The sequence below is a fragment of the Pristis pectinata genome, chromosome 16 (genome assembly GCF_009764475.1).
Source record: "Pristis pectinata isolate sPriPec2 chromosome 16, sPriPec2.1.pri, whole genome shotgun sequence".
In the NCBI taxonomy this organism is placed as follows: Eukaryota; Metazoa; Chordata; class Chondrichthyes; order Rhinopristiformes; family Pristidae; genus Pristis; species Pristis pectinata.
This window is the reverse complement of record NC_067420.1, coordinates 9521606-9547762: the sequence shown is the minus strand read 5'-3', so window position 1 is coordinate 9547762 and position 26157 is coordinate 9521606. Positions and strand designations below refer to the sequence as shown.

Sequence of the window (26157 nt, the reverse complement as noted above, 5' to 3'; positions counted from 1 at the left end):
ATAAGCATTTTGTGCATTTCAATTCGATTTTATTTCATTCTTCTGAACTCAAGAGGGTGAAGAGTCAATCTGCTTAATCTCTTCTCATGCAAGAAACCTGCCGTTCCAGGCATCCATTCCGGTGAACACCCTCCATCACAAGTCTGAAGATTAGGTGTCATTATTTAATTAGTTCAGCACAACATTGTGGGTTGATGGGCCTATTCCTGTGATGTACTGTTCTCTGTTCTATGCTCTATGCTTTATGACCCCTGAAGCACCCTACTGCTCACAGCCTTCCAATGTGAAAGTGACCCATTTATTTTACACCATATGTTATCCCCAATACCATTCACTCAAATTTTGGTTTGTAGTCTTCTGTCTGAAATCCAGTCATCACCACTGCTGTCAATGTAAAATCCATCTCCTGGGGCAACATCCCAGGCATCGAGGTTGTAATGAAATCCAGTTGTCTCCATTGGCCAGGTCACATCATTCGCATACCTGACATCAGATTCCCAAAATGGGCAATTTACTCTGAGCTCTATCACAGGGAAATGGTACCAGGCAGACAGGAAAAGATTCAAGGATTCAAGGATTTCCTTTAAGAAATGCAATATTCCCTCTGACTCAGGAATCCCTGGCCCATGATCCATCAAAGTTGGGAAAGATTATTTAGGATGGTACTGAGAACCTCAAGTCTATGCATTGGGAGAGCATGGATCCCCTGTGTAAGTGGTGAATCTCAAAAATAACACCCTGACCACCTGCACTGTCAAACACCCCTTGCCTCACATGTTGAAGAGTCTGTAGTTCCCAGATAGTCCCATTCAGCCACCTTCAAACTCTCGGAACTGGAGTGGAAGCAAGCCATCCTTGGAGGAAGGAGACTTTATCCGACAATGACTATTTGATTAGCTACCAGTAAGCTCCCATCTTCAGACAGAGGATTGCTACCTGTATGGTGCAGGTAAGGACAATGGGAGGGTATATTACAGACCGTACACATGTAAGAAATCACTTTACTCATTCCTGAAAGAGGAGTTTAATCAGATCTATTGAGGGTCAGCAAAGTAGATCGACAACTTTAAATCCATATGTCATATTTCCTTTCGACATAGTAAGAGGCTATTCAGCCCATCAAGTCTATACCAGCACTCAGAATGATCCCATCAATCCCATTACCCCTTTCGTTTCCCTCTATCACATGTCCATCAACTCCCTCCTTGGTTCTCCCACTGCCCACCTACAGCAGGGATAATTTATAATGACAACTTAACCTACCAGCACACCTTTGGGAACATTAAAGAAACATCAAAGAGTTCTCATTTAATTGAAACTAACTGTTCTGTTCATCATTTCCCTGTAGCTAATATTACCATTGGTTTGGGAGAACACTGAAGGCTGTTGTGTGATGGGTCAGGAGCCCTGTTGCCACCCTTTTTCTTTGTCTGTCTAATTTGGGGGAGGCAAAGATGCAGTGGTATTATGACTGGATTAATAATCTAGATACTCAGGGCAAAGTACTGGGGATCTGGGTTCGAATCCCACCAGAGCAGATGATGATAAATCTGAATTTGAATTCTGGAATTAAGAAGTCTAATGATGAACATGAAAATCATTGCTGATTGTTATAAAGACACACCTGATTGACTAGTGTCCTGTAGGGGAGGAAATCCATCATCCTTACCTGGTCTGGCCTACACATGACTCTGGACCCACGGCAGCTCTTAACCACCCTCTGAAATGGCCGAGCAAGCCATTCAGTTGTAAAAAAAACAGCTTGAAGCTGTGACTTCTTAGCTTTGGTACTTCTTATGTCCAACCAAACTGAACCTTCATTTAGAACCCACTTCTTCCCCACAGCCATTCCTTCCTCAATTCATTTCAGTTCATTTCTTCCCCACTGCCATCAGGTTCTTGGATCGACCTGAAAAACACTAATTCTGCCTCGGACTATATTTCCCTCAACTTGCACTAATGTTGTCATGTTTATTTTTGTTTAATCTGTTATGTAAGTTATGTATAATTTATGTTAATTTGTTTATGTAATTTATGTTGATGTGTTCGTAATGCACTGCGCTGTTGCTCCATAAAACTAATTCTCACGGCACTTATACGCTGGGTACATATGCCCGTGACAATAAACTTGCAATTTGAACTTGAACTTGACTTCAAGTCCTGTATGGTAGTGTAGAGAGCAGGCACGGTAGTGTAGTGGTTAGCGTAATGCTTTACAGTGCCAGTGACCCGGGTTCAATTCCGGCCACTGTCTGTAAGGAGTTTGTACATTCTCCCATTGTCTGTGTGGGTTTCCTCCGGGTGTTCCGGTTTCCTCCCACATTCCAAAGACGTACGGGTTAGGAAGTTGTGGGCATGCTATGTTGGTGCCGGAAGCGTGGCGACACTTGTGGGCTGCCCCCAGAACACTCTACATATAAGGTACATTTCACTGTGTGTTTCAATGTACACGTAATAAAGAAATCTTATCTTTGTTGAACCGGGCTGCCCCCAGAACACTCTAAGCAAAAGATGCATTTCACTGTGTATTTCACTGATGTACATGTGACTAATAAACATATCTCATCTTAAATGAAATTAATGAAGGTGCAGGGCAACAAGGATTTTTTCTCAAATTTCATTTATGTCCATGAGACTATTACTTACTGAATCAAACGAGTCATACCTCTTGTGATATACATAGGAAAGTCTATTTTAGAAAGAGGGATGTATGTATGAAATGTGCCTCCATCAGGTGAAACACAAACTTGCCCAGGTCCTTTCAAGAAAATCAATTGACTGACAGAAAGTGCAATGGTAGGGAACTTGGATAGAGTTCGGCCAAGATGACTGATTAGTTTACATAACATAATTTATGTTGTAAGTTAGTCAGTACATGAAAAAAATCTTGATTTTGTTCATCATTTTAGCTTTGTACAAGCTTTACTACATTCAATGATCAATCTCATTTGGTAATTTTGGAATTATGACAGCACCTTGAAAATGTAACGCAGAAGGGGGCTGATTCAATAAGCTCAATGTCTACTTCCACCCCATAACTTGTTTTATTTATGAACTACAAGTTGTAAGGAATGCTCAGAATGATTTATAAACATTTGATCATTGTTTCATTTCACCGTCTACAGGCTTGTTCACTCATCCATCACTGGACAGCATTACCTGCTGTTTCCAGAATGATTCAAATTTGAAATTGTTCATGTCTTGAATGAACCATGGTGACCTCATCTCAATCAGTCTACAAAATGATTCCCACCTCCTTATTCCATAGCTCTTCCTCTTGCTCTAGCCCCTACGTCTCCTGTACGTTATCATTAGCAGCAATGCCGACACCTTATAGAGTCATAGAATGGTGCAGCACAGAAACAGGCCCTTCGGCCCACCATGTCCATGCCGACCTTTTTGCCCATCTACACTTATCCAATTTACCCTCATTAAGTCCATATCCCTCTGGGCCTTGCCTATATAAGTGTCTGTCTAAATGCCTCTTAAACATAGTAATTTTATCTGATTCCACCATCTTCTCTGGCGACGCGTTCCAGATATCAGATACTCTCTGTGTAAAAACCTTACCCCTCGGATCCCCTTTAAATCTCCTTCCTTTCACCTTAAATCTATGCCTTCTTGTTTCTGAAACTCCTACTATAGGGAAAAGATTTGACTACCTTCCCTGTCTATGCCACGCATAATCTTCCAAGCAAACTCATCACCAAACTACAAGACCTTGGACTCAACACCTCCCTCTGCAACTGTATCTTTGACTTTCTGACCAACAGACCTCAGACAGTAAGGATAGGCAGCAACATCTCCAGCATGATTATTCTCAACACTGGTGTCCCACAGGGCTGCATCCTCAGCCCTCTACTCTGCTCCCTATACACTCATGACTGTGTGGCCAGATTCTGCTCAAACTCCATCTACAAGTTTGCAGATGATACCACCGTTGTAGGCCGTATCTCAAACAGCGATGAGTCAGAGTACAGGAAGGAGATAGAGAGCTTAGTGACATGGTGTCATGACAACAACCTTTCCCTCAATGTCCGCAAAACAAAAGAGCTTGTCATTGACTTCAGGAAAGGGGGACGGTGTACATGCACCCGTCTACATCAATGGTGCTGAGGTCAAGAGGGTTGAGAGCTTCAAGTTCCTGGGAGTGAACATCACCAACAGCCTGTCCTGATCCAACCATGTAGACGCCACAGCCAAGAAAGCTCACCAGCACCTCTACTTCTTCAGGAGGCAAAAGAAATTTGGCATGTCCCCTTTGACATTCACCAACTTTTATCAATGCACCATAGAAAGCATCCTACCTGGATGCATCACAGCTTGGTATGGCAACTGCTCTACCCGGGTTCGCTAGAAACTGCAGAGAGCTGTGGACACAGCCCAGCACATGATGGAAACCAACCTCCCCTCTATGGACTCTGTCTATACCTGTCACTGCCTTGGTGAAGCAGCCAGCATAATCAAAGACCCCACTCACCCTGGTCATTCTTACTTCTCTCCTCTCCATTCAGGCGGAAGATAGAGGAGCCTGAGGGCATGTCCCACCAGGTTCAAGGCCAGTTTCTATCCCACTGTGATAAGACTACTGAACAGTTCCCTTATACGATAAGATGGACTCTTGACCTCATAATCTCCCTTGTTATGACCTTGCACCTTATTGTCTACCTGCAATGCACTTCCTCTGTAGCTGTGACTCTTTACTCTGTATTCTGTTATTGTTTTTACTCTGTACTACCTCAATACACTGTGTAATGAATTGATCTGTATGAGTGGTATGCAATACAACTTTTTCACAAGTGACAATAATAAATCAACACCAATACCAATACCAATATTTATATCAGGTCACATCTCAGCATCCTTCGCTTCAGGGAAAGCAAGCCCAGTTTATCTAATCTCTCTCCATAACAAAAGTCCTAGGTTCCAAACACTGGAATCTTCTCCCTGAACCCTTCTGCCATTCTATCTCCTACTTTAAAACAAGATTTATAATTCAACTCTGACTGACTCTTCTGACAAATTATTGGCTATAGGAAATATGCCATTAAGCTGGAGATTTATGAGGATGTTGCTGGGACTGAAGGAACTGAGTTATGGAGACAGGTTGAGCAGGTTGGGATATTTTTTACTGGAATGTAGAAAATCAGGGGTGATCCTATAGAGGTGTATAAAATCATGAGGGGCATAGATAGGGTGAATGCGCACAGTCTTATTCCCAGGGTTGGGGAATCAAGAACTAAAGGGAATAGATTTAAGGTGAGATGGGAGAGATTTAATTGGAACCTGAGGAGCAATTTTTTCACCCAGAGGATGGTCAGTATATGGAATGAGCTGCGAGAAGATGTGGTTGAGGCAGGTACATCAACAACATTTAAAAAGTACCTGGACAGGTTGTTGTGTGAAATTGTTCTTTACTGTCTTAAGGATCAAGAACTCTGAACACGAGCTTTGTAGACCAAAACTAGTTTAATCACAAAGGCAAACGCGGGACAGAATGGATGGGAACAGACACACGCTCACTCATGCACAGGATACCACGAACACGAGAGGGGATTGCAACTAGTTTAGGATACACCCACACACACACACTAATAACACACAAGCACACAGTAACAATGTACAGCTTCAGGATATAACACTTCAATGCCCGTCCCACACTAGCATTGGCCCTTAACGCTCCCTGAGTCTGAGTGAAATGCTCCCTGACCATGTGGTGATGCACTCTTACCAGTGATCTCTGCAGCGTTGTTTCACTAGTCCTGGGGTCATCAAAAGAGGAAAGCCTAGTAGATGCAGCCCTTTTTATGGTGCTAGGAGGCTGGGTGGAGCCTCACTGTTGTGATTTAAACGAGCCATTGGTGTGGGAGTCAAAGACAAGGGTTCCTGCCACAGCCAATGGTCAGGCAGGTTCAGAGACAAAGGGTACTGGTCAGGCAAGTTCAGAGGCAAAAGTTACTCTCACACCTGAGGGGTGGGTGGAGCCGCACCTTGATTGACAGTAGCATCACTTCCGATCAGAGGAGCAATGCTGTCCTCCGGTCAGCGGGGGTCAGTGTCATTACTGTCACGTGACAGCCATGTGGATTTCTCACAACACAGGTACATGGATAGGAAAAGTTTAGAGAGATATCGGTCAAACATGGGCAAATGGGGCTAGCTTAGATGGGAATCTTGGTCGGCATAGACCAGCTGGGCCAAAGGCCTCATCTCTATGTTTCTATCATCCTCTCAATTGAGTCATATAGATATACACATCACAGAAAGAGGCCCTTCAGCCCACCAGGTCCACGCTGACCATCAAATACCCATCTATACATCTAAAGGTACTTGATGGTTGGCATGGACATGGTGGTCAGAAGGGCCTGCCTCTGTGCTGTGTGACTCCATAACTCCATGCTAATCTCTTGCAATGATTTTACACACTGAAGGCTACTATGAAATTGGGACCAGTTGCTTGCAGTTCAACCATTTCCATTTGGATTTTCCTTGCATAGTTGCTGACCAGGTTTTCAGTTTTTGCTCTGCCGTGCTGCCGTCACACCCACAAAACCTCAGTTATGAGGAGTTGATTGGAATTTGGAAGTTGGCCTTAATTTAAAGTAGGTGGTTCCCTGAGCAAGTGTGTTTGGGATCCCCTCCTCTGTGGCACAACTCTGTGTGTAGGAGAAATAAAATTTTAAATCTTAAAGACACATTGTCCCTTTAACAAATAACAGGCAGGAAAAAGGCCATTAAACTTGCACAACACATGTTTCCTAAGATGAAAAAATACTCTTGAAAAGGCCTTACTGGACATTCTCTGTACTGTGAAGGAGAACAGCTTAGATATATCGAATTCTGATGCAACCATTATTGACATATGTAGAAGAAATGCACCATCTGCATCGGTGAAGAAATAGGCAGTGATGATTTTCCACAAGTGCCAGTGTAGCTGGGATATTATTGCAATCTCACTAAATGGCTGAATGACCTTTACAGATGGGTTTCATGCTTTTTTGTACCATCATTACTGTGGGCTATAATTTATATTAGATTAAAGCAAATTTCAAACACCACATATATTATGAAACAAGGTCTTTCTGTATGAGGTAAAAGTTAATGACCCAAAATCTGTAATGATTTAAAGACACTTTTCTCTTTAAATCTAGTCATTTGTAGTTGAAATCACTGATATAATTTGGGAGCAGCTGGGTTTACATTGCTGGCACTGCCAGTTCCTAAAATTTGACAGAAAAAAAAATGACCTCATTACAAAATGAAAATATCACAAATGCTGAAATTCTGAAATAAAATCAGGAAATATTAGAAATACAAGTCAGGCAACATTCAGTGGAGAGAGAAACAGAGTTAATGTTTAAGGTTGATGACCTTTCGTGTTCTGATGAATCAGTATCACTATAGTTACAGTAAAATAAAGGACTGCAGATGCTGGAATCTAGATGAGAAACACGATGATGCTGGAGGAACTCAGCAGGCCAGGCAGCATCCGTGGAGAAAAGCAGGTGGTCAGTGTTTCCAGTCAGGACCCTTCCTCAGGACTGAAGATAGGAAAAGGGGAAGCCCACTACGTAGGAGGGAAAAGCAGAGCAGTGATAGGTGGACAGAAGAGGGGAGGCAGGGTGGGCATGGGGTGGTGATAGGTAGACGCAGGTAAGAGATGCAGGGGAGGAGGGGAGAGCAGTTCCACCGGTCAGATGTAAGGAGAGGAAGGAAAAAAAAGAAAAATGGAGCTAGGAAAGGGAAGAAGAGAAGAAGCATGGTGGGGGGGTGGTTTGTGGGAAAGGGTGTGGGGATTACCTAAAGTGGGAGAATTCAATATTCATGCTGTTAGGCTGCAAGGTTCCAAGATGGAAAGTGAGGTGATGTTCCTCCAGTGTTACACTATGGTTACACTATGGTAGAACTCCATTTGGCCAGTCTAGTCCATACCGACAAACCAGCCCTTGCTCTCTCTCCACAGACCTGCACATTCTTTCCTTTTCAGATCCTTAAACATCTCCCTTTGGACTCTGCACCCAAACTCTAATCACTCACTGCATGAGATACACTTCCTTTATGGTTACCTTGGTTCTTTGGTGAATCCCAACTCCATACAATGTCCCCGTGTTCGTGACACATTTGCCAACAGAAATATTTTCTCTCCGTCTATTGTCTTAACCTAACCTGATTTTATATACCTCAGCCTTCACAACTGCCTCTGTTCCAAGGAGGACAACCTTAGAGTCTCCTGTCTATCCACAGTGGTGTAGCTGCTGCCTCACAGCTTCAGCAGCGCGGGTTCAATCCTGACCTCCGGCCCTGTCTGTGAGGTGTGTGCATGTTCTCCCTGTGACAGCTAGGGTTTCCCCTGAGTGCTCCAGTTTCCCCCCACATCCCGAAGATGTGTGGGTTGGTGGCTTAATAGACCAGTGTGAATCATCCCTGGTGTGTAGAATCTGGAGAGTGTTGATAGGAATGTGGGGAGACTAAAATGGGATGAGTGTGTGGTGGTTCACACAGACACGGTGGGGCAAAGGGCCAGTTTCTGTGCTGTATAACTCTTTGATACATCAGTTCAGTCCCTCAGCCCTGGAATCAATTTTGTAAATATCTTCTGCACTCTCCCCAATGCATTTCCATCTTTAGGACATAGGACATTGAACATAGAACATAAAACAGTACAGCACAGGAACAGACCACGATGTGGTGACAAACTAATTAAGCTAATGATGTAAAATATACCACCTGTCTATTTTGCCTCTCATAATCGTATAGACTTCTATCAGGTCTCCACTCGGCTTCTGCTGCTCCAGAGAAAACAACCCAAGTTTGCCCAACTTCTCCTTATAGCACATGCCCTCTAATCCAGACAGCATCCTGGTAAACCTCTTCTGCACCCTCTCCAAAGCCTCCACGTCCATCCTATAATGTACTCCTCTAAATAGTGGAGGCCAGGTCATTAAAGAAAGTGACAAATACTGTTCTTTATGCTAAAGGAATCAAGATATGAGGGGAGAAGATGGGAACAGGGAACTGAAGTGGATGATGAGCCATGATTGGATGGACTGCTGGAGCAGGTCTAGAGGGTTGAGTGGCCTACTCTATCTCCTGTTTTCCCTGTTTCTGTCACTGTTGTGCCCCCTTTTTATTTCAGAACCCTCATATCATCTCTTCTCGATCTTCCTTCCAAAATGTAACACGTCACATTTCTCAATGTAAAATTCCACCTGTCACCTATCTGTGCATTCCATCAACATGCCTACTGCTGTTTGAAGTCCAGGGCATGCTCCTCACACTCCAGTAAGGCCCAAAGTTTTGTGCCACCTGCAGCATCAGAACTTGTGCCTGCACACGCAAGTCCAAATCATGAATATACACCGAGAAAAGCCATGGTTCCACCACTGACCCCAGTCAACTCCACAGCATGCTTCCTTCTGGCTTATAAACTAACCTTTCATTGCTCAAAAACAGTAAAGGCAGTCAAGCAACATCTGGAAAGAAAAAAACAGCCAATGTTTTGGGTCAGGAACCTTTCCTCAGAACTGTGTGGGGGAGTGTGGAGGGGTTACAGTTGTCAAAGTAGATCTGGAGGGACAATTGAGGTGTGAGACAAAAGATTACATGGATTTAGATTAAGATGAATCAGGTGATAAGGAGAATGAATACTGAATGTTGTCGAGGCACTTTACAGAAATGGGGTGAAAAAGGCACACAAGCATGATAATGAGAAATGAGGAGAGAACAGTTTAGCTGAAGTTGGAGAATTCAGTGTTCATTCTGCAAGGTTACAAAGTACTCAGGCAAAAAATAAGAGGTTGGTCTTCCAGTTTATTTTGGGTATCACTATGGCAGTGGAGGAGGCGAGGATGTTACAAACAGACAGGTTGGAGCAGGAGTGGGATTGAGAATTAACATGACTTGCACCAGGAAGCCCAGGATCACCTCTGTGGATGACCAGAGAAGATGCAACACTTGTCCATTTCCTTTGCACCATCTAGGACCCCAAACAATCATTCCAGGTGAAGCAGTGATTCACCTGTGCTTCTTCCCATCCAGTGTACTGCATCTGGTGTTCATAATGTGGTTTCCTCTATGTTGGAGAAACCAAATGCAGATTGGGTGATCACTTTTGCTGAGTGCCTGTCTTCAGTCCGCAGATCAGTCTGAGCAACTGATCTTCCTTCACCAATCTCCATATAAGACCCTAGTAACAGAATTAGGCCATTTGGCCCATCAAGTCTGCTCCACCATTCAATCATGGCTGATTTTTTTCAACTCCATTCTCCTGCTTTCCCCCCGTGACCCTTAACCCCCCCCCCCCCACCAATCAAGAACCTATCAGTCTCTGCCTTAAATACACGCAATGACTTGGCCTCCACAGCCCTCTGTGGCAATGAATTCCACAGATTCACCACCCTCTGGCTGAAGAAATTCCTCCTCATTTCAGTTTTAAAGGAACATCCCATTATTCTGAATCTGTGCCCTCAGATCTGAGACTCTCCTACTAATGGAAACATCCTCATCACGTCCACTCTATCGAAGCCTTTCAGTATCCGTCCCCTTCATCCTTCTGAACTCCATCAAGTACAGGCCCAGAGACATCAAATGCTTCAGAGATGATATGTCTCTGTTGGAAGATAAGAAAGAGCTCTCCAGGTGTCATAAGAATACAAGAATCAGGAGCAGGAGGATCCAGGCAACTCCTTGCCCCTGTTCCACCATTCCACAACATCACAGCTGATCTACCTCAGCATCTCTTTCCTACACTAAACTCATATCCCTTGATTCCCTTATTATCCAAAAGTCTATCACTACCTATTTTTGAATAAACCCAGCAACTGATCTTCCACAGCTCTCTGAGGTGGAAAATTCCAGAGGTTCACCAAGCTGCAGGTGAAAAAAAATCTTTTTTATCTCAGTCCTGAAAAGCCCACTCCTTATTTGGGAAGTGCGAACCCTGGTTGCAGACATCTCATCTGGGAGAAATATCAAAGCTACACTTACCTTCACAATCCCTAGAACAATTTGGAATGTTTCATTGAGATCACCTCTTGAGACTCAACAGAGTGACCCAAGTAATTTCTGAAAGCTGTAACCCCTTGCCTCTTCCCCCAGTTTGAGGAAAGGTCACTGACCCGAAATGTTAACCTGTTTCTTTTTCCACAGATGCTGCTTGACTGGCTGAGTTCTTCCAGTATTTCTGCTTCAGATTCCAGCATTTGTAATTTTATTTGTTTTCCATCCCAAGTCAATTCCTGCCTGTTCAAGTATAAATGAATTTTATCCCTCAGAAATTCTTTTCCAATAACTTCCTTACCACTGACGTAAGGCTCACTGGAGTGCCATTATCTGTGGCTTATCCCTGCCATCCTTCTTAGCTGTCACATTAGCTATCCTCAAGCCTTCTGGAACATCCCCTGTGGCTACTGAAGATGCACAAATTTCTGTCAGGATTCCATCAATCCCTTTTGTTGCCTCCCATAGCAACCTGAGACAGATTTCATCAGACCCTTGGGATTTATCCTCTGTTATGTGCTCCAAGACATCTAGCACCTCCTTAATGCCAGCATGCTCTCATTGTTGGTGTCTGTTGATGTCTGTTGATGTCCCTCATCCTGAACTCTCCATTTACCATAACCGTGATCACTTGCAGTCATCAATATATAACTGCATTTGAAATTCAAGAGAGGAGGGAACTAATTAAATATGTTCCAGTACTGTGAATCTAGAAAGCAGGATGTAAAAAAGTAAGCATTATTCTAATCATTTTTTTATTTGGCAGAACCTCCACCTCTGGAATTACCTCATTCCCAATTTTATTACTTTCATGAACCTCAGAGAGAGGAAAAGACACCAGTATACATCAGACATTTGCAAACACATTGATGGAAGAATCTGCTAACTTCACTCTCCATAAAGAGGAAAGATGGTCCCTCAGTGGTTACATACTGCATGCATCCCCAGAACAAGCATCAAATTCTGCACCCCCACATAATCTTTGTTAATCTGAATGCACCTAAATAAACGTTCAGGCCAGTTGGTGCTTGTGGGAAAAGAAAGTATTTTGGAACCCAGCATTACTGAGTCAAGCCCATGTAACTCATTGACCTGGTATTCAGGAGTCACTGCTATATAGAGGTTCCCCACATCTCCCAACACAGTGCTGCACGCTAATGGAAATCAGCAACATTTTCATGGAAGCCAGTCTCTGCTCAGATCTGCTGTGTAGCTCCAGGCAAAGGAAATCTGGATGTGATATTGCAATATCAAGTTCCTTTCTATTCTTTGATAACTTTGTGTGGAATGTGAGGAACGGGAGTAAGTCTTCTACCCATATTCCACATGACCTGTTCTAACCAATCTTCATTAAATTCCGCCAACATGTCCTCTGTTCCTTTCTCCTTCATGTGCTTCACTATCATTGACTTATTGCACAGTGGTTACAGTGTGCGCCATCTTCAAACTGCACTGCAGCTACTCACCCAGGCTACTCTGACAGCACACTCTAAACCCGTCACCTCTCCCACCAAGACAGGCAACTCAGGAGCACCATCAGCTACAGGTTCCCTCTCAGCCGTGCATGATATTGAATTGGAAAAATATCATCACTTTTTCATTGTCGTTAGATCTAAATCCTGGAACTCCCTCCCTAACAGCACTGTGGGAGCACCTCTGCCAGAAGAACTGCAGTGGTTCAAGTAGGCATTCGAAAGCTTAAGTTGAGGGTCTGAGACACAGGGAGCGGTTGGGCAGGCTAGAAGTTTATTCCTAGGCACGTAGGAAACTGAGGGTGACCTTATGGAGGTGTATAAAATCATGAGGGGCAGAGACAGGGTGAATGCACACGATCTTTTTCTCAGGGTAGGGGAGTCCAAAACTAGGGAACATAGGTTTAGGGTGAGAGGGGAAAGATTTAAAAGGGACCTGAGGGGCAACTTTTTCATGCAGAGGGCAGTGTGTATATGGAATGAGCTGCCAGAGGAAGTGGTTAAGGGAGGTATAAATACCATCATTTAAGAATCACTTGGATAGGTACATGGAGAGGTGGGGTTTAGAGGGATATGGGCAGAATGCAGGAAATTGGGACTAGCTGGGTGGGCACCATGGTCGGCATGGACTGGTTGCGCCGAAGGGCTGTATTACTCTATGACTCTATGATTCTATGACTCTTAAGGCATCTCACCAACACCTTCTCAAGGGCAATTAGGGATGGGCAATAAATGCTGGCCTTGCTAGTGAAGCCAAGATGTGACTAAAGAAATCAAAGATGCAGTTGAGATCTTCATCCGAGCTCCTCCTTATGGTAATGATTCAATTAGGCCACAGCTGATCTGTACCTGAACTCAATTTCCCCTTAATGTCCTTGCCCACAAATACATTGATCTTGGATTTGAAACTCTGTTTTGTCTAAAGTTCAGACTCTGCCTTTGGATCGAGTATCAATCTGCACATCAATGCAAACACAAACAGCTCTCAAATGTCTAACCCGCCAGACCAGCTACAAGTGTTTCTTTTTCTTTTCTAGATTCACTCAGATTCAGACAAAGGAGATGGCTCCATAAAATACACTATATCAGGGGAAGGTGCTGGGACGGTTTTCATTATTGACGAGATTACCGGGGATATCCATGCCACAGAGCGACTGGATCGTGAAGAGAAAACCTACTACACTCTCCGTGCTCAAGCACGGGACAAACTGACTGACAGGCCCCTGGAACCAGAATCGGAATTTATTATCAAGGTCCAGGATATTAATGACAGTGAACCCAAGTTCCTCGATGGACCGTATATTGGCAGTGTCCCTGAATTGTCACCTGTAGGTAAGGGGACATGAGTTGTTTTGCATTTGTGGCTTCTTCACCTTTTGTATTAGACATTAATCCATGGTGACAATGATATTTACTGAGTAGCCAAGTGCTTGCTTTATGTTTATTCTGAACCTGAAACCAAGTTTTAGCCATGAGTTTGTCTTTGCAGAGTGTGACATTTGATATCAATGAACATTCACTTCCATGGAGCTTAAGTTTCTTTTATCCAGGACCAAATTAATGGCCATGTGATGTAACAGATTGTTATGAGCTGGGAGCACACCCAAAAAGGGTGATAAAAATGGATTTAGTAGCTACTCTCAGAACAGAAAGGAAAACTAGAAGTTTGCTGAACTGAGGGGAGAAAGGAAGGAAATGAGACGAATGCACAGACACCATGGACTGAATGAACTGCTGTACTGTTTCTCTGATTGTTATGATTTCTTGCAGCAGAGAGTACAGTAGACACCAAGCCACCACATAGAGTGGCCTCAGTGAGAGGTTGATTTCTGCAGAAGGGGTTTTGGTAGGAGGCAGCAACTCCTCTTGGGAGGTGTAAACATCTTTGTTGAAGTCAATGCTGAGTGTTCATTCTCCTCATCCTTCCATCTTTTATATTAAGGGATCTATTTTTAGTGAGCATGTCAGGTAAAAAAATCCTATAATCTTCCTCTTGGATTTGGAGACAGACAATAAATCTCCGGTTTACAGACATATAATCGTTCTGATACCAGTCTATTCAAAGGTAACACACAAACTTAACTCTTTCAGCTGAATTCCCTTTCTTCAGTTGTTTTTTTTAGTGGAGGAACTAACTTACTGAAAATCAATGGATATAACTAATGTAGTAGCTATGTGTTCACTAATATTGACAGAAATAACTTCTGTGCTGCACTCTATGTTCAACTGCCTACTTAGTTGACAGATATAATCTTGACACTATTGGGGCAGAACTTACTTGAAGTGGTCAGCTGCCTGTTCTCTCTATTGACCCAGAGGGTAACTTTGGCAGATCAACCATTGTCAGTATGCACTACTCAATTTTGCAGAAGCAAGACTACAGTTGAAACAGAGGTGAAGAATTTCAAGGTCTACATACTTGCATGGGGAAGGACATCATCCTGTGTGTGATTAATGCAGTGATTGTGTCATTGTATAAAGGTGATTTGCAACTGCAAGTGCATGATCAAATTTTTGGAGTGGCCTGTTTAGACTGGGTAGTCACTCCAAACATATTCTATTCTGAAATGAAGCAGTTTTCAGATACATGGAGTAACACACAAGATGCTGGAGGAACTCAATGGGTCAGGCAGCATCTATGGAGGGAAATGGACAGTCGATGTTTAGGATCGAGACCCTTCGTCTGGACCAGATGCTGCCTGACCCATTAAGTTCCTCCAGCATCTTGTGTGTTGTTCCAGATTTCAGCATCAGTAATCTCTTGTGTCTTCAGATGCATGGCACTACTTGACTGAATTTCTAGGCCATAATGTAATCCCTGCAGTAATAATGTTCCCTTATTCAGTACCTATGAATATTTATACCAGTCTAATTTGTGGAAATACCTTCACTTAGTGTCTGAAGAAATTAAGCAACCAGATCGATCCAGATTACACAAGGTTGCGAGATGAATTTGTTTTGCAAGCAGAGGTTTTCTTCCAAACATTGTTATTTAACAATCATAATTCAAGTGCTTATCTTAATTATATAAACCCTTAAACACACTCAAAGTCTTACCTTGAATTATGTAAATAAAATGGAATTGCAGCTTGGGAATCTGTCGTGAAGTTCCAGAGGATAGAGAAAGGCTGAAGTGGGAGAATCCCTGTGGTCACTCCTCGAACAAAACACATGTGCCTGCTTCTAATATCAGGGGGCTTCGTGAAGGAAGTCCCAGCCCAGATACCAGGAACACACCCGAGCTGGATCCACTTAAATTCTTCTAATTTACTTACCCTATTTGGCCTCATTGTCCCCATGCACCAACCCCCTCTCTGTAAAGTCCAAGCCACTGACGATACCCAGCCCATCCCAATTTGCAGAAGCAAGCCTTGAGCTCCGCCAACCCCGAGAGTCCAGTCTCCAGGCACCGATCCTAAGTCCTACCCCAGGCTTGGAATAGAACCCAGCCTAGGGCCTGATGTTGTGCTTTCCTTCCCACACTCTGCAGAAGGTAAAGGGAGCATTCAGTGGATGGGTTTATGTTGTTTTTCATATCTGGAAACGTCAGTGTTTATTGCCCAAACCTAATTGACCTTGAGAAGGTGGTGGTGAGTCACCTTCCTGAACCTTGGCAACCATCTGGTGAAGGTATGTCCATGGTACTGTTGGAGAGGGAGTTCCAGGATTTGGACCCAATGACAATGAAGGACCAGTGATATATTTCCAAAGAGCTGTGGATGCAGCTCAGCACATCACAATTACCAGCCTCCCCTCCGTGGACTCTGTCTAGACTGCACTGCCTCAGAAAAGCAGCAACCATAATCAAAGACCCCTCCTACCACGGACATTCTCTCTTCTCCCCCCTCCCATCGGGCAGAAGATACAAAAACCTTAAAGCACATACCACCAGGTTCAAGGACGGCTTCTATCCTGCTGTTACAAGACTATTGAACGAACCTCTTGTGCAATAAAATGGACTCTTGACCTCACAATCTACCTCGTCATGGCCTTGCATCTTATTGTCTGCCTGAACTGCACTTTCTCTGTAACTGTAATGCTGTATTCTGCATTGCATTGTTTCTTTTCCCTTGTACTACCTCATTGTACTGATGTGATGAAATGAGCTGTATGGATGTCATGCAAAGCAAAGTTTTTTGCTGTATCTTGGTACACGTGACAATACCAATGACCAATGACCAATAAATTACCAATCATGATGGTGAGCAACTTAGAGGGAAACCTGCAGGCAGTAGTGTTCCCAGGCACTTGCCATCTTTATCTTTTTTGGTTGTCGAAGTCATGGGTTTGGGAGGTGCTGTCAGAGTGGTGTGGGTCAATAAGTGCAGTCATCAGTGGTGAAGGGAGTGAATGTATAGGGTGCTGCATGGAGTTCCAATCAAGTGGGTGGCTTTGTTGCGGCTGGTGTCAAGGTTGTTGAGAACTGTTGGTGTTGCATTCATCCAGGTAAATCGGGAATATTCCCAAACTCTCCTGATATTTTTTTGTGTGTCATTGGTGGAAAGGCCTTGAGGTGTCAGGAGCTGAGCCGCTCACCAACCTCTGACCTGCTTTCTGAAGCATAGACTCAATGCAGCACAGAATAAAGGCACATCTGCCCACTGTCCATACTGACTATCAAATGCCCATTTACACCACACCTTTTGTTTCTTTGTTCATCCCACATTCCCATCAACTCTGCCCAGATTCTACCACTCACCTACACACTAGGGGCCATTTGCAGAGACTAGTTAACTGGCAATCTGCACGGCTGTGAGATATGGGAGGAAACCAGAGCACTCAGAGGAAACCCACACAATCAGAGGGAGAATACGTAAACTCCACGCAGGTAGTACCAGAGGTCAGGGTTGAACCCATGTCTCTGAAGCTGTGAGATAGCATCTCTACCAGCGGCACCATTGTGCTGTCCACAGTATTTACAAAGCTGGCTTAGTTCTGTTTTGGTAAATTAAATTGGCTTATCATTGTCAAATGTTTTGCATGCCACCCATACAGATCATTTCATCACATCAGTACAATGAGGTGGTACAAGGGAAAAGCAATAACAGAATGGAGAATATAGAGTTACAGTTACAGAGAAAGTGCAGTTCAGGCAGACAATAAGGTGCAAGGCCATTATGAGGTAGATTGTGAGGTCAAGAGTCCATCTTATCGTGCCAGAGGATTGTTCAATAGCCTTATAATAGTGGGATAGAAGCTGTCCTTGAGCCTGGTGGTACATGCTTTCTGGTCAACGGGGACTCCAAGGATATTGATGATGTTACTCAACTATAGTAATCCATTGAATATCAAGAGAAGGTGGGTGGACTCTTGTTGGAGATGGTCATGAGCAGATCCTAAGGGTTTGGACTTTGTGAGTTACCAAACTTTGCAGTGCTAAGACTTTGATTGAAATGACTGTCTTATAATGACTGAAACATAGGTGAACAATTTCCAGGTCTCTGCATTTGTATATAGGTCACATATCCTCCATCCCATAACTGTATTTCTATATTTCATGGAATCCCACTACTAAATACTAATACTGGCAAGACTGCTCTAAAATTTGTTTCCATGGGATTTTTAAACCACGCTTCACTAAAAACAGCCTTGCATGTAATGAGCAACTGTTAATGTCCAGATACAAAATAGGAAAGAATATTAGAGAGTCATTTCATCCAGGAATCTGACATGCAGGCCAAATTTACAGTAAGTTTGATTCTGTGAAGTTCTCTCTCCAAACTTCAATTAAATTCTTATTGACCTCATCTCTCACCTGGCAGGAAGTAATTAAATTGTGGCATTACAGGTGCACCCTACACCTCAGCACAGAATGAAACACTGAATAATAATGTTGCTATAAAATAACACATCAATTGATTTCAATACCACACCAGATCTGGAGTATTTGAAAAATAGTGTGCCATTTTAAAACAATATGTAGCTGCAAATTGAAAACATATGCCATAAATTCTATTTCAATTCAGATAAACGTTGCGAAAATGGGAAAGAACATTAGTTTGACCAACGTAAAGGTACCGAGCACAACGCAGTCTCTGTATTGAGCAGAGCCACTGCAGAAAATGTGGAGGACCTGATACCACAACTGACAGGGGACCAAGCAGTAGTACAGAGCAGCAGAGAGACAAGGTGCACAGAAAGATAGTGGCAGCAAACAGTAATGGATCAAATGAACAACACAGAAGGAGCCAGAAATTAGGTTGATGAAGAAACAAAAGCTGATTAGCATAGTGCTGAAATGTCTATTTTAGTGGCAGTAAAGCTGACAAGGTGTTTCTTTAAATGTATGTGTTTATGGCACATGGAGATTACTGGCAATGTTGACATTTATTCTGAATTATCCATCTCTAATTATGATTAGTGTAAATGGTTGGGTGGTGGTTGGCATGGACTCGGTGGGCTGAAGGGTCTGTTTCTGTGCTGTATATCTCGATGACTAATTGCCCCTGAGCTGAGGAGACTGTTCAGATTGATGGGCCCAGAGTCACATGCAAGTCAGAACAGCAGATTAATGTCCCCCGGAGGACATAAGTGAACCAGTTGTGATTCTAATGATGGTGGGTTTTGTACTTACTGGTTCTGAGATTAGCTTTTAAAAAGCTCCAGATCTGTGCAATTATTTGGAATTTAAGTTCCCCTGTTGCATTGGAGGGATTTGTACTCACTTGCTGGGTATGGTGTATTGGAAACTGGGTTAAAGGAGGGCAGGAAGGAGAAGTAAACCTTCAGGGCTACAATGGGTTCTGGAGGAAAAGGGAAATAAGGCATGGTAACATAGTGAAAGCGGGTAGAGGATGGCAGCAGACATGAGGAGAATTTGCTGCATCCATTCCTTATTATTGCATCAGAGGTGTACTTGTCTCCTTTGGAAACATGTAACCAAGACTGTCCTTAAAACTGCACTTACTATAAAGTTCCTGCAAGGAAACAATTGGGTTCAAGACAAAAAACATCAGGATTGGTTTGATGATAATGATAAACTACCCCAACAACTCATTAATGAAAAGAGAAAAGCATTCATCACTTTAGAAAATGACCAACAATTGGCTACTAAAAGGAAATGCTATCGTGAAAGGCTGCAGTCCAGAAGAGCACCCGAAACCTGAAAAACCAGTGGTGGAGGATGGAAGCTCAGGAAATCCAACAACTAGCAGATGCCAACGACACTCGAGGCTTTTTTAATGCAACTAAAGCTATTTTTGACCCATCTACTCACTGTCAAGCTCCTCTCAAAAGCAAAGATGGTTCAGCCATCCTGAAGAGCAATGCTGACATCAATTCCAGATGGAGGGAGCACTTTGAAGACCTTCTAAATCAAACCGTCTCATTTGACAGGAATATGATTAACAACATTCCAAAACAGCCCGTTGAGGACTCCCTAAGCAAAATACCAACAAGTCAAGGAAACTATCAAAACCTTGAAGAACAACAAGGCTGCTGGACTCGATGGACTACCAGCTGAGGTATACAAAATTGGAGGTAACCTGATTCATTACCAACTGCATCAACTTCTCATCAAGATCTGGATAAATGAAGATGTACCAGCAGACGTTAGAAACTCAGCAATCGTTACCATCTACAAAAGGAAAGGTGATCGATCCGAATGCGGAAACTATCATGGAATTTCCCTGTTAGCAACAGCAGGAAAGATCCTCACCTGCATCATGAACAACCGGCTTAAGTCTTTAGCCGAGAAGATCCTTCCGGAGACACAAGCCGGTTTTAGACCATCACGTGGAGAATCGACATGATCTTCACAATGCGACAACTGCAAGAAAAATGTCGTGAACAACTTCAACCTTTGTACATGGCATTCATCGACCTCACCAAAGCCTTTGACTCCGTACCAAGGGAACTCCTATGGGATGTCCTATCCACCTATGGATGCCCTGAAAAGTATATTCGAATCCTGAGACTCCTCCATGATGGCAGGCTTGCCACAGTCATGGTCAGCAACAGTAACTGTGAGCCTTTTCAAGTCAAATCAGGAGTAAAACAGGGATGCGTGATTGCCCCAACTTTGTTCACCATCTTCATTGCGACAATCATCCACATTATCAAGGACAATCTACCCCGAGGAATCAAAATTTTCTACAGAACAGATGGCAGACTTTTCAATCTTGCCTGTCTCAAGTCCAAAAACAAGACATCCACGAGTTCCCTCATCGAATTCCAATACGCAGACGACAACTGTGTTGCAGCTCTCTCAAAAAACCACCTACATCAGATTCTGACTGCCTTCAACCATGCGTACACAAAACTTGGACTTACCATCAATTCCAAGAAGACTCAGATCATCTACCAACCATCACCAACTGAGACAAATCAGATAGAACCATCAATCCAACTTAGTGAAACAACTCTGGAGAATGTGGACCACTTCCCATATCTTGGAAGTTACCTCTCCTCCAATGTCGACCTTAATGATGAGATCCAACATCATCTTAAATGCGCTGGAACAGCTTTTGGACGTCTCCGAACCAGAGTCTTTCATGATCATGACATCTGAACAGACACTAAAATGTTAGTGTACAAAGCAGTGGTGATCCCAACACTCCTGTATGCATCAGAAACTTGGACAACATACAGATGACATCTGAAGGCACTTGAAAAGTTCCATCAACGCTGTCTTCAAAATATCTTAAATATCAGCTGGGAAGATAGAAGAACCAACGTCAGCGTGCTAAATGAAGCAAAACCAACAAGCATTGAAGCCTACGTTATCAAGAACCAACTAAGATGGAGCGGTCATGTTGTTTGGATGGAAGACAAACGTCTGCCGAAACAAATCTTTTACTCCCAGCTTAAAGTTGGCAAACGTAAAAGAGGCAGACAAAAGAAGAAGTTCAAAGACATCTTAAAAGCCAACATGAAGAAATGTAACATCGACATCAACAATTGGGAAACCAATGCCAAGGACAGGAAACTCTGGCAAACCGTCATCCAAGAAGGAACAGCAACCTTCGAAGCCGACAGATGTGCAGAATTAGAGGAAAAGAGAAGAAAATGGAAAGAGAGGCAGCAACAACCAAAGCCCGATCTGCCATCTGGAACCACCTGTCCTGAATGCGGAAGAACCTTCTGAGCCAAGATTGGACTCATAAGCCACTTGAGAGCCCATAAGTAGATCAACGGAATGAAGACCATCATCCTCGACCTCGAGGGATAGCCACGACGACTATGAAAGCTCAAAGAGTAAATTTTACAAATTAGTGTTGCTGGACTGTACGGAATGTTTGGGTGCAAATTGGACAACAATTATGCCATTGTAAATCTCTTCAATTTCCACTTTACTCCAAACTTTTTTTTGCTGTTTTAATTAATCTGTATGATTCACAGTTGGTAACAAAACAATGCTACAGCAGAGTAATTATTTTACACTAATTATTTCATTTGTTTGGGTTTATAAATGGGCAAACTTCAAATTATCAGGGTGTTTGTGGATGGGAAATAGAAACAGCTAGTCTGGAGGTTAATAATTTTCTCATCATCCCATTGAGACTCAATCAAACAAAAACAATTGGATGTGTGCACTTTATTTTCCTAGTTTGATGATCAACACACAAGTGCAGACTCAGTTGTACTTTGCTTTTTCTGAAATGGTCGCCGCTTTTCTCAAGGAGCCTTTGCAATGGCAATGCTCAGAAAGATAAACCTGCATTTATATGATGCTTAAAGTCACGCTGTAAAGTCAAAAGTACATCTCATGAAACAAATCACAGTTCACACCATGTAGAGTGGGAGGGTTGTTGTAACACGATTCACTCATCATATTCATAGAACAGTAAAAGCCTTTGTGATCCCATGGGTCTGCAAGACAATTCATAACTTGTTGTTCAAATTACAAAATGTAACTCCATGTGACAGATGCTGGAGGTGGAATCCAAAACTACACCAGCAGTAATGATGTTTCAGTTGATATCTTTGCATTCACCTTATTAAATAGGATTTGAAGCTCTATTTTGCAAAGACATTAGCAGTTTGAGGAAATTTGAGAGTACCCAGCAGAAGCAAGCAATGGACTGCTGTGATGGGTTTACTCAGAGGCTCTGCTGTCTACCACATCGAGTTATGAATGGTGGAAGATAATTGACATGTATCCAGATCTTCGAGGACTAGAATATAAAAGCAAGGATGTACTGCTGAGGCTTCATAATGCACTGATCAGACCACATTTGGAATATTGTGAGAAATTTTGGGCCCCGTATCTAAGGAAAAATGTGCCAGCCCTGGAGAGGGTCCAGAGGAGGTTCACAAGAATGATCCCTGGAACGAAAGGCTTAACGTATGAGGAGCGTTTGATGTCTCTGGGCCTGTACTTGATGGAGTTCAGAAGAGGGGAGATCTCATTGAAACCTACCAGATATTGAAAGGCCCAGACAGAGTGGACATGGAGAGGATGTTTCCATCAGTAGGAGAGTTGAGGATGCAAGGGCATAGACTCAGAGTAAAGGGAATTTCTTCAGCCAAAGGGTGGTGGGTCTGTGGAATTTGTTGCCACAGAGGGTGGTGGAGGCCAAGGCACTGGGTGTACTTAAGGCAGAAATTGATAGATTCATGATTGGTAAGGGGGTTAAGGGTTACAGGGAAAAGGCAGGAGAATGGGGTTGAAAAAGAAATGACCATGACTGAATGGTGGAGCAGACTCGATGGGCCAAATAACCTAATTCTGCTCTTATATCATATGGTCTTATGGATAGTGGACTCAAGCTTAGTACAGAGCAGGGCAACCGACAGCACTTAGTGGGTTTATTTACCTTGGGATCCAGCTGAGGGCATCGCCATTACAGATGCCTGACGTCAATTAACATGACTAATATTCATTCGCAGGATGTGTTTGTCGTTGGCAAGAGCAGCATTTATTGCCCTTGCCTCCTGCAGCTTGTTGGACCACCGCACAATGCAGTTAAGTTATCCATATTGCTGGATCTGGTGTCATGCATGGTTGGGATCGCCGCGATGGACTGCAACAAAGTGATACTTTTTTCACTCAGAGGGTGGTGAGTCTTTGGAGGATTGAGGAGGCTGAGTCGTTGAGTTCATTCCGATTAGAGACTGATTAGAACATAGAACATAGAAAAACTACAGCACAATTCAGGCCCTTCAGCCCACAAAGCTGTGCTGAACATGTCCCTACTCTAGAACTTACTAGGCTTACCCATAGCCCTTTATTTTACTCAGCTCCATGTACCTATCTAACAGTCTTGTATCGTATCAGCCTCCACCACTGTTGCCGGCAGCCCATTCCACACACTCACCACTCTCTGAGTAAAAAACTTACCCCTGACATCTCCTTTATACCTACTCCCCAGCACCTTAAACCTATGTCCTCTTGTGGCCACCAATTTAACCCTGGGGAAAAGCCTCTGACTATCTACCCTATCAATACCTCTCATCATCTTATACACCTCAATCGGGTCCCCCCTCATCCTTTGTCTCTCCAAGGAGAAAATGCTGAGTTCCCTCAACCTGCTTTCATAAGGCATGCTCTGCATTCCAGGCAGCATCCTTGTAAATCTCCTCTGCACCCTCTCTATGGCTTCCACATCTTTCCTCTAGTGGGGTGATTGATTTTTGAACATGGGGACGAAGCAGGAAACTAGTGTTGAGGTAGAAGATCAGGGCAGACAAGGGGTGGATGGGGACTGAGGTTTCTATTTCGTATGTTGCATATGTCTTTAGGCTGTTGGCAGAATTGAAATGTCATTGATGACAACTTCAACATTGTGATTTTCAAATCAGATGTGTAAAGAGAAACAGCAACAATGTTAGGTCAAACCCTGTGAGCATAATTGATATTCACAAATTAATCAGATGTTTCCAGTCCCCGAGAGCATTGCTTTCTACTCAAGGTGAACTCTTGTTGGCAAGCCAATGCTGATTGAGTTGATTTCACTGGGCTCTTTTCCTCTGTGGAGTAATTAAAAGAACGTAACCCAAATTAAAACAGCTGTAATGAAGTCTTCCGTAAAACAAATACATCTGGCACATAGAAGACAATTGCGAGATCTCAGCTCCAAGCTCATTCTACAGTGTGCAGTTACTGGAGCTGAAAATTAGAAATGAATTAAAAGGATAGTCTTGTTTAAAATTTAATTGTATATCCCGTAATTTCTTTGAAAAAAAGATAGAGGCGCTGAAATTCTGTTTGCAACATTTATGTGTCCTGTGCAGTAGAATTTAATCAGAAAAGCAATTGCTGGATGTGATTGGATACATGATTCAAGGTCCTCTGTAGGTATGACACACTTGTTGAGGTAGGCTTCAGATCACAGAATGGACTGATAGACTCATAGAGTCATACAGCATGGAAACAGGCCCTTCGGCCCAACTCGTCCATGCTGAGTGTGTTGCCCAGGGAGCTGGTCCCATCTGCCTGCATTTGGCCCATAGCCCTCTAAAGCTCTCCTATCCATGTACTTATCTAGATGGCTTTTAAATGTTGCTAATGTGCCTGCCTCAACCACTATTTCTGGCAGCTCATTCCAAATACGCACCACCCTTTGTGTGAAGAAGCTGCCCCTGATGTCCCTTTTAAATCTCTTGCCTCTGTTCTTAAACCGATGCCCTCTTGTTTTTAGTGCCCCTTCCTTGGGAAAAAGACAATGTGATTTTACCCTGTCTATGCCCATCATGATCTTATATACCTCTATCAGGGCACCCCTCAATCTCCTACGTTCCGGAGATAAAGTCCTGGTCTACGCAAACTCTCTTTGTAACTCAGGCCCCCAAGTCCAGGCAACGTCCTGGTAAATCTTTTCTGCACTCTTTTGAGTTTAAGAACATCTTTCCTATAACAGGGTGACTGAAACTGTCGAACAATACTCCAAGTGCGGCCTCACCAATGTCTTATATAACTGCAACGTAACTACCCAACTCCTATACTCTGTGCCCTGACTGATGAAGGCCAACGTGCTAAATCCCTTCTTCATCACCCTATCCACCCGTCACACCACCTTCAGTGAACTATGCACTGGCACTCCTAGGTCCCTCTGTTCCATAAAACTCCCCAGGGCCTGACTATTCACTGGTTTGATTGCCCAAAATGTAATACCTCACATTTATCTGGATTGAAAGCCATTTGCCAATCCTCAGCCCACAAACCCAGCTGATCATAATGTTCTACACTATCTACAACACCACCTATTTTATTATCATCCACAAATTTACTAACCATGCCTTGTACATTTACATCGAAATTATTTGTATAAATTAGAAACAACAAAGGTCCCAGCAGTGACCCCTGTAGCACACCACTAGACACAGGCCTCCAGTCTGACAAACAACCCTTGACCATCACCCTCTGCTTCCTACCACTGAGCCAATTATGTGTCCAATCCATGATGTCCCCCTGGATCCCATGCGATCTAGCCTGCCATGTGGGGATCTTGTCAAAGGCCTTGCTGAAGTCCATATAGATAACATTCATCTACTCTCTTGGTTACCTCCTTGAAGAACTCCAAGAGATTTGTTAGACACAACTTCTCATGCACAAAGCTATGCTTACTATCCCAAATCAGACTCAGTCTCTCCAAATGTTGCTCGATTCTGTCCCTCAGAATCCCCTCCAGCAATTTACCCACCACCGATGTCAGACTCGCTGACCTGTAGTTTCCTGGCTTATTTTTACAACCCATTTAAACAATGGTACCACATTAGCCACTCTCCAGTCCTCCAGAACCTCACC

At 43.3% G+C, this 26157-nt stretch overlaps 1 protein-coding gene across 3 annotated transcripts in view; it reads left to right on the top strand.

The window, feature by feature from the left end:
- The window catches only part of LOC127578699 (cadherin-22), a 783176-nt gene that overhangs the window by 157030 nt on the left and 599989 nt on the right, over window positions 1–26157 (top strand). For all 3 annotated transcript variants that reach the window (XR_007957561.1, XM_052031006.1, XM_052031005.1), the window contains exon 3: window positions 13508–13802. Coding sequence is in view for 2 of the 3 variants with exons in the window: in XM_052031006.1 (XP_051886966.1) it covers window positions 13508–13802 (295 nt within the window). In the remaining variant the exon portion in view is untranslated. The remainder of the gene's footprint in view (window positions 1–13507; window positions 13803–26157) is intronic.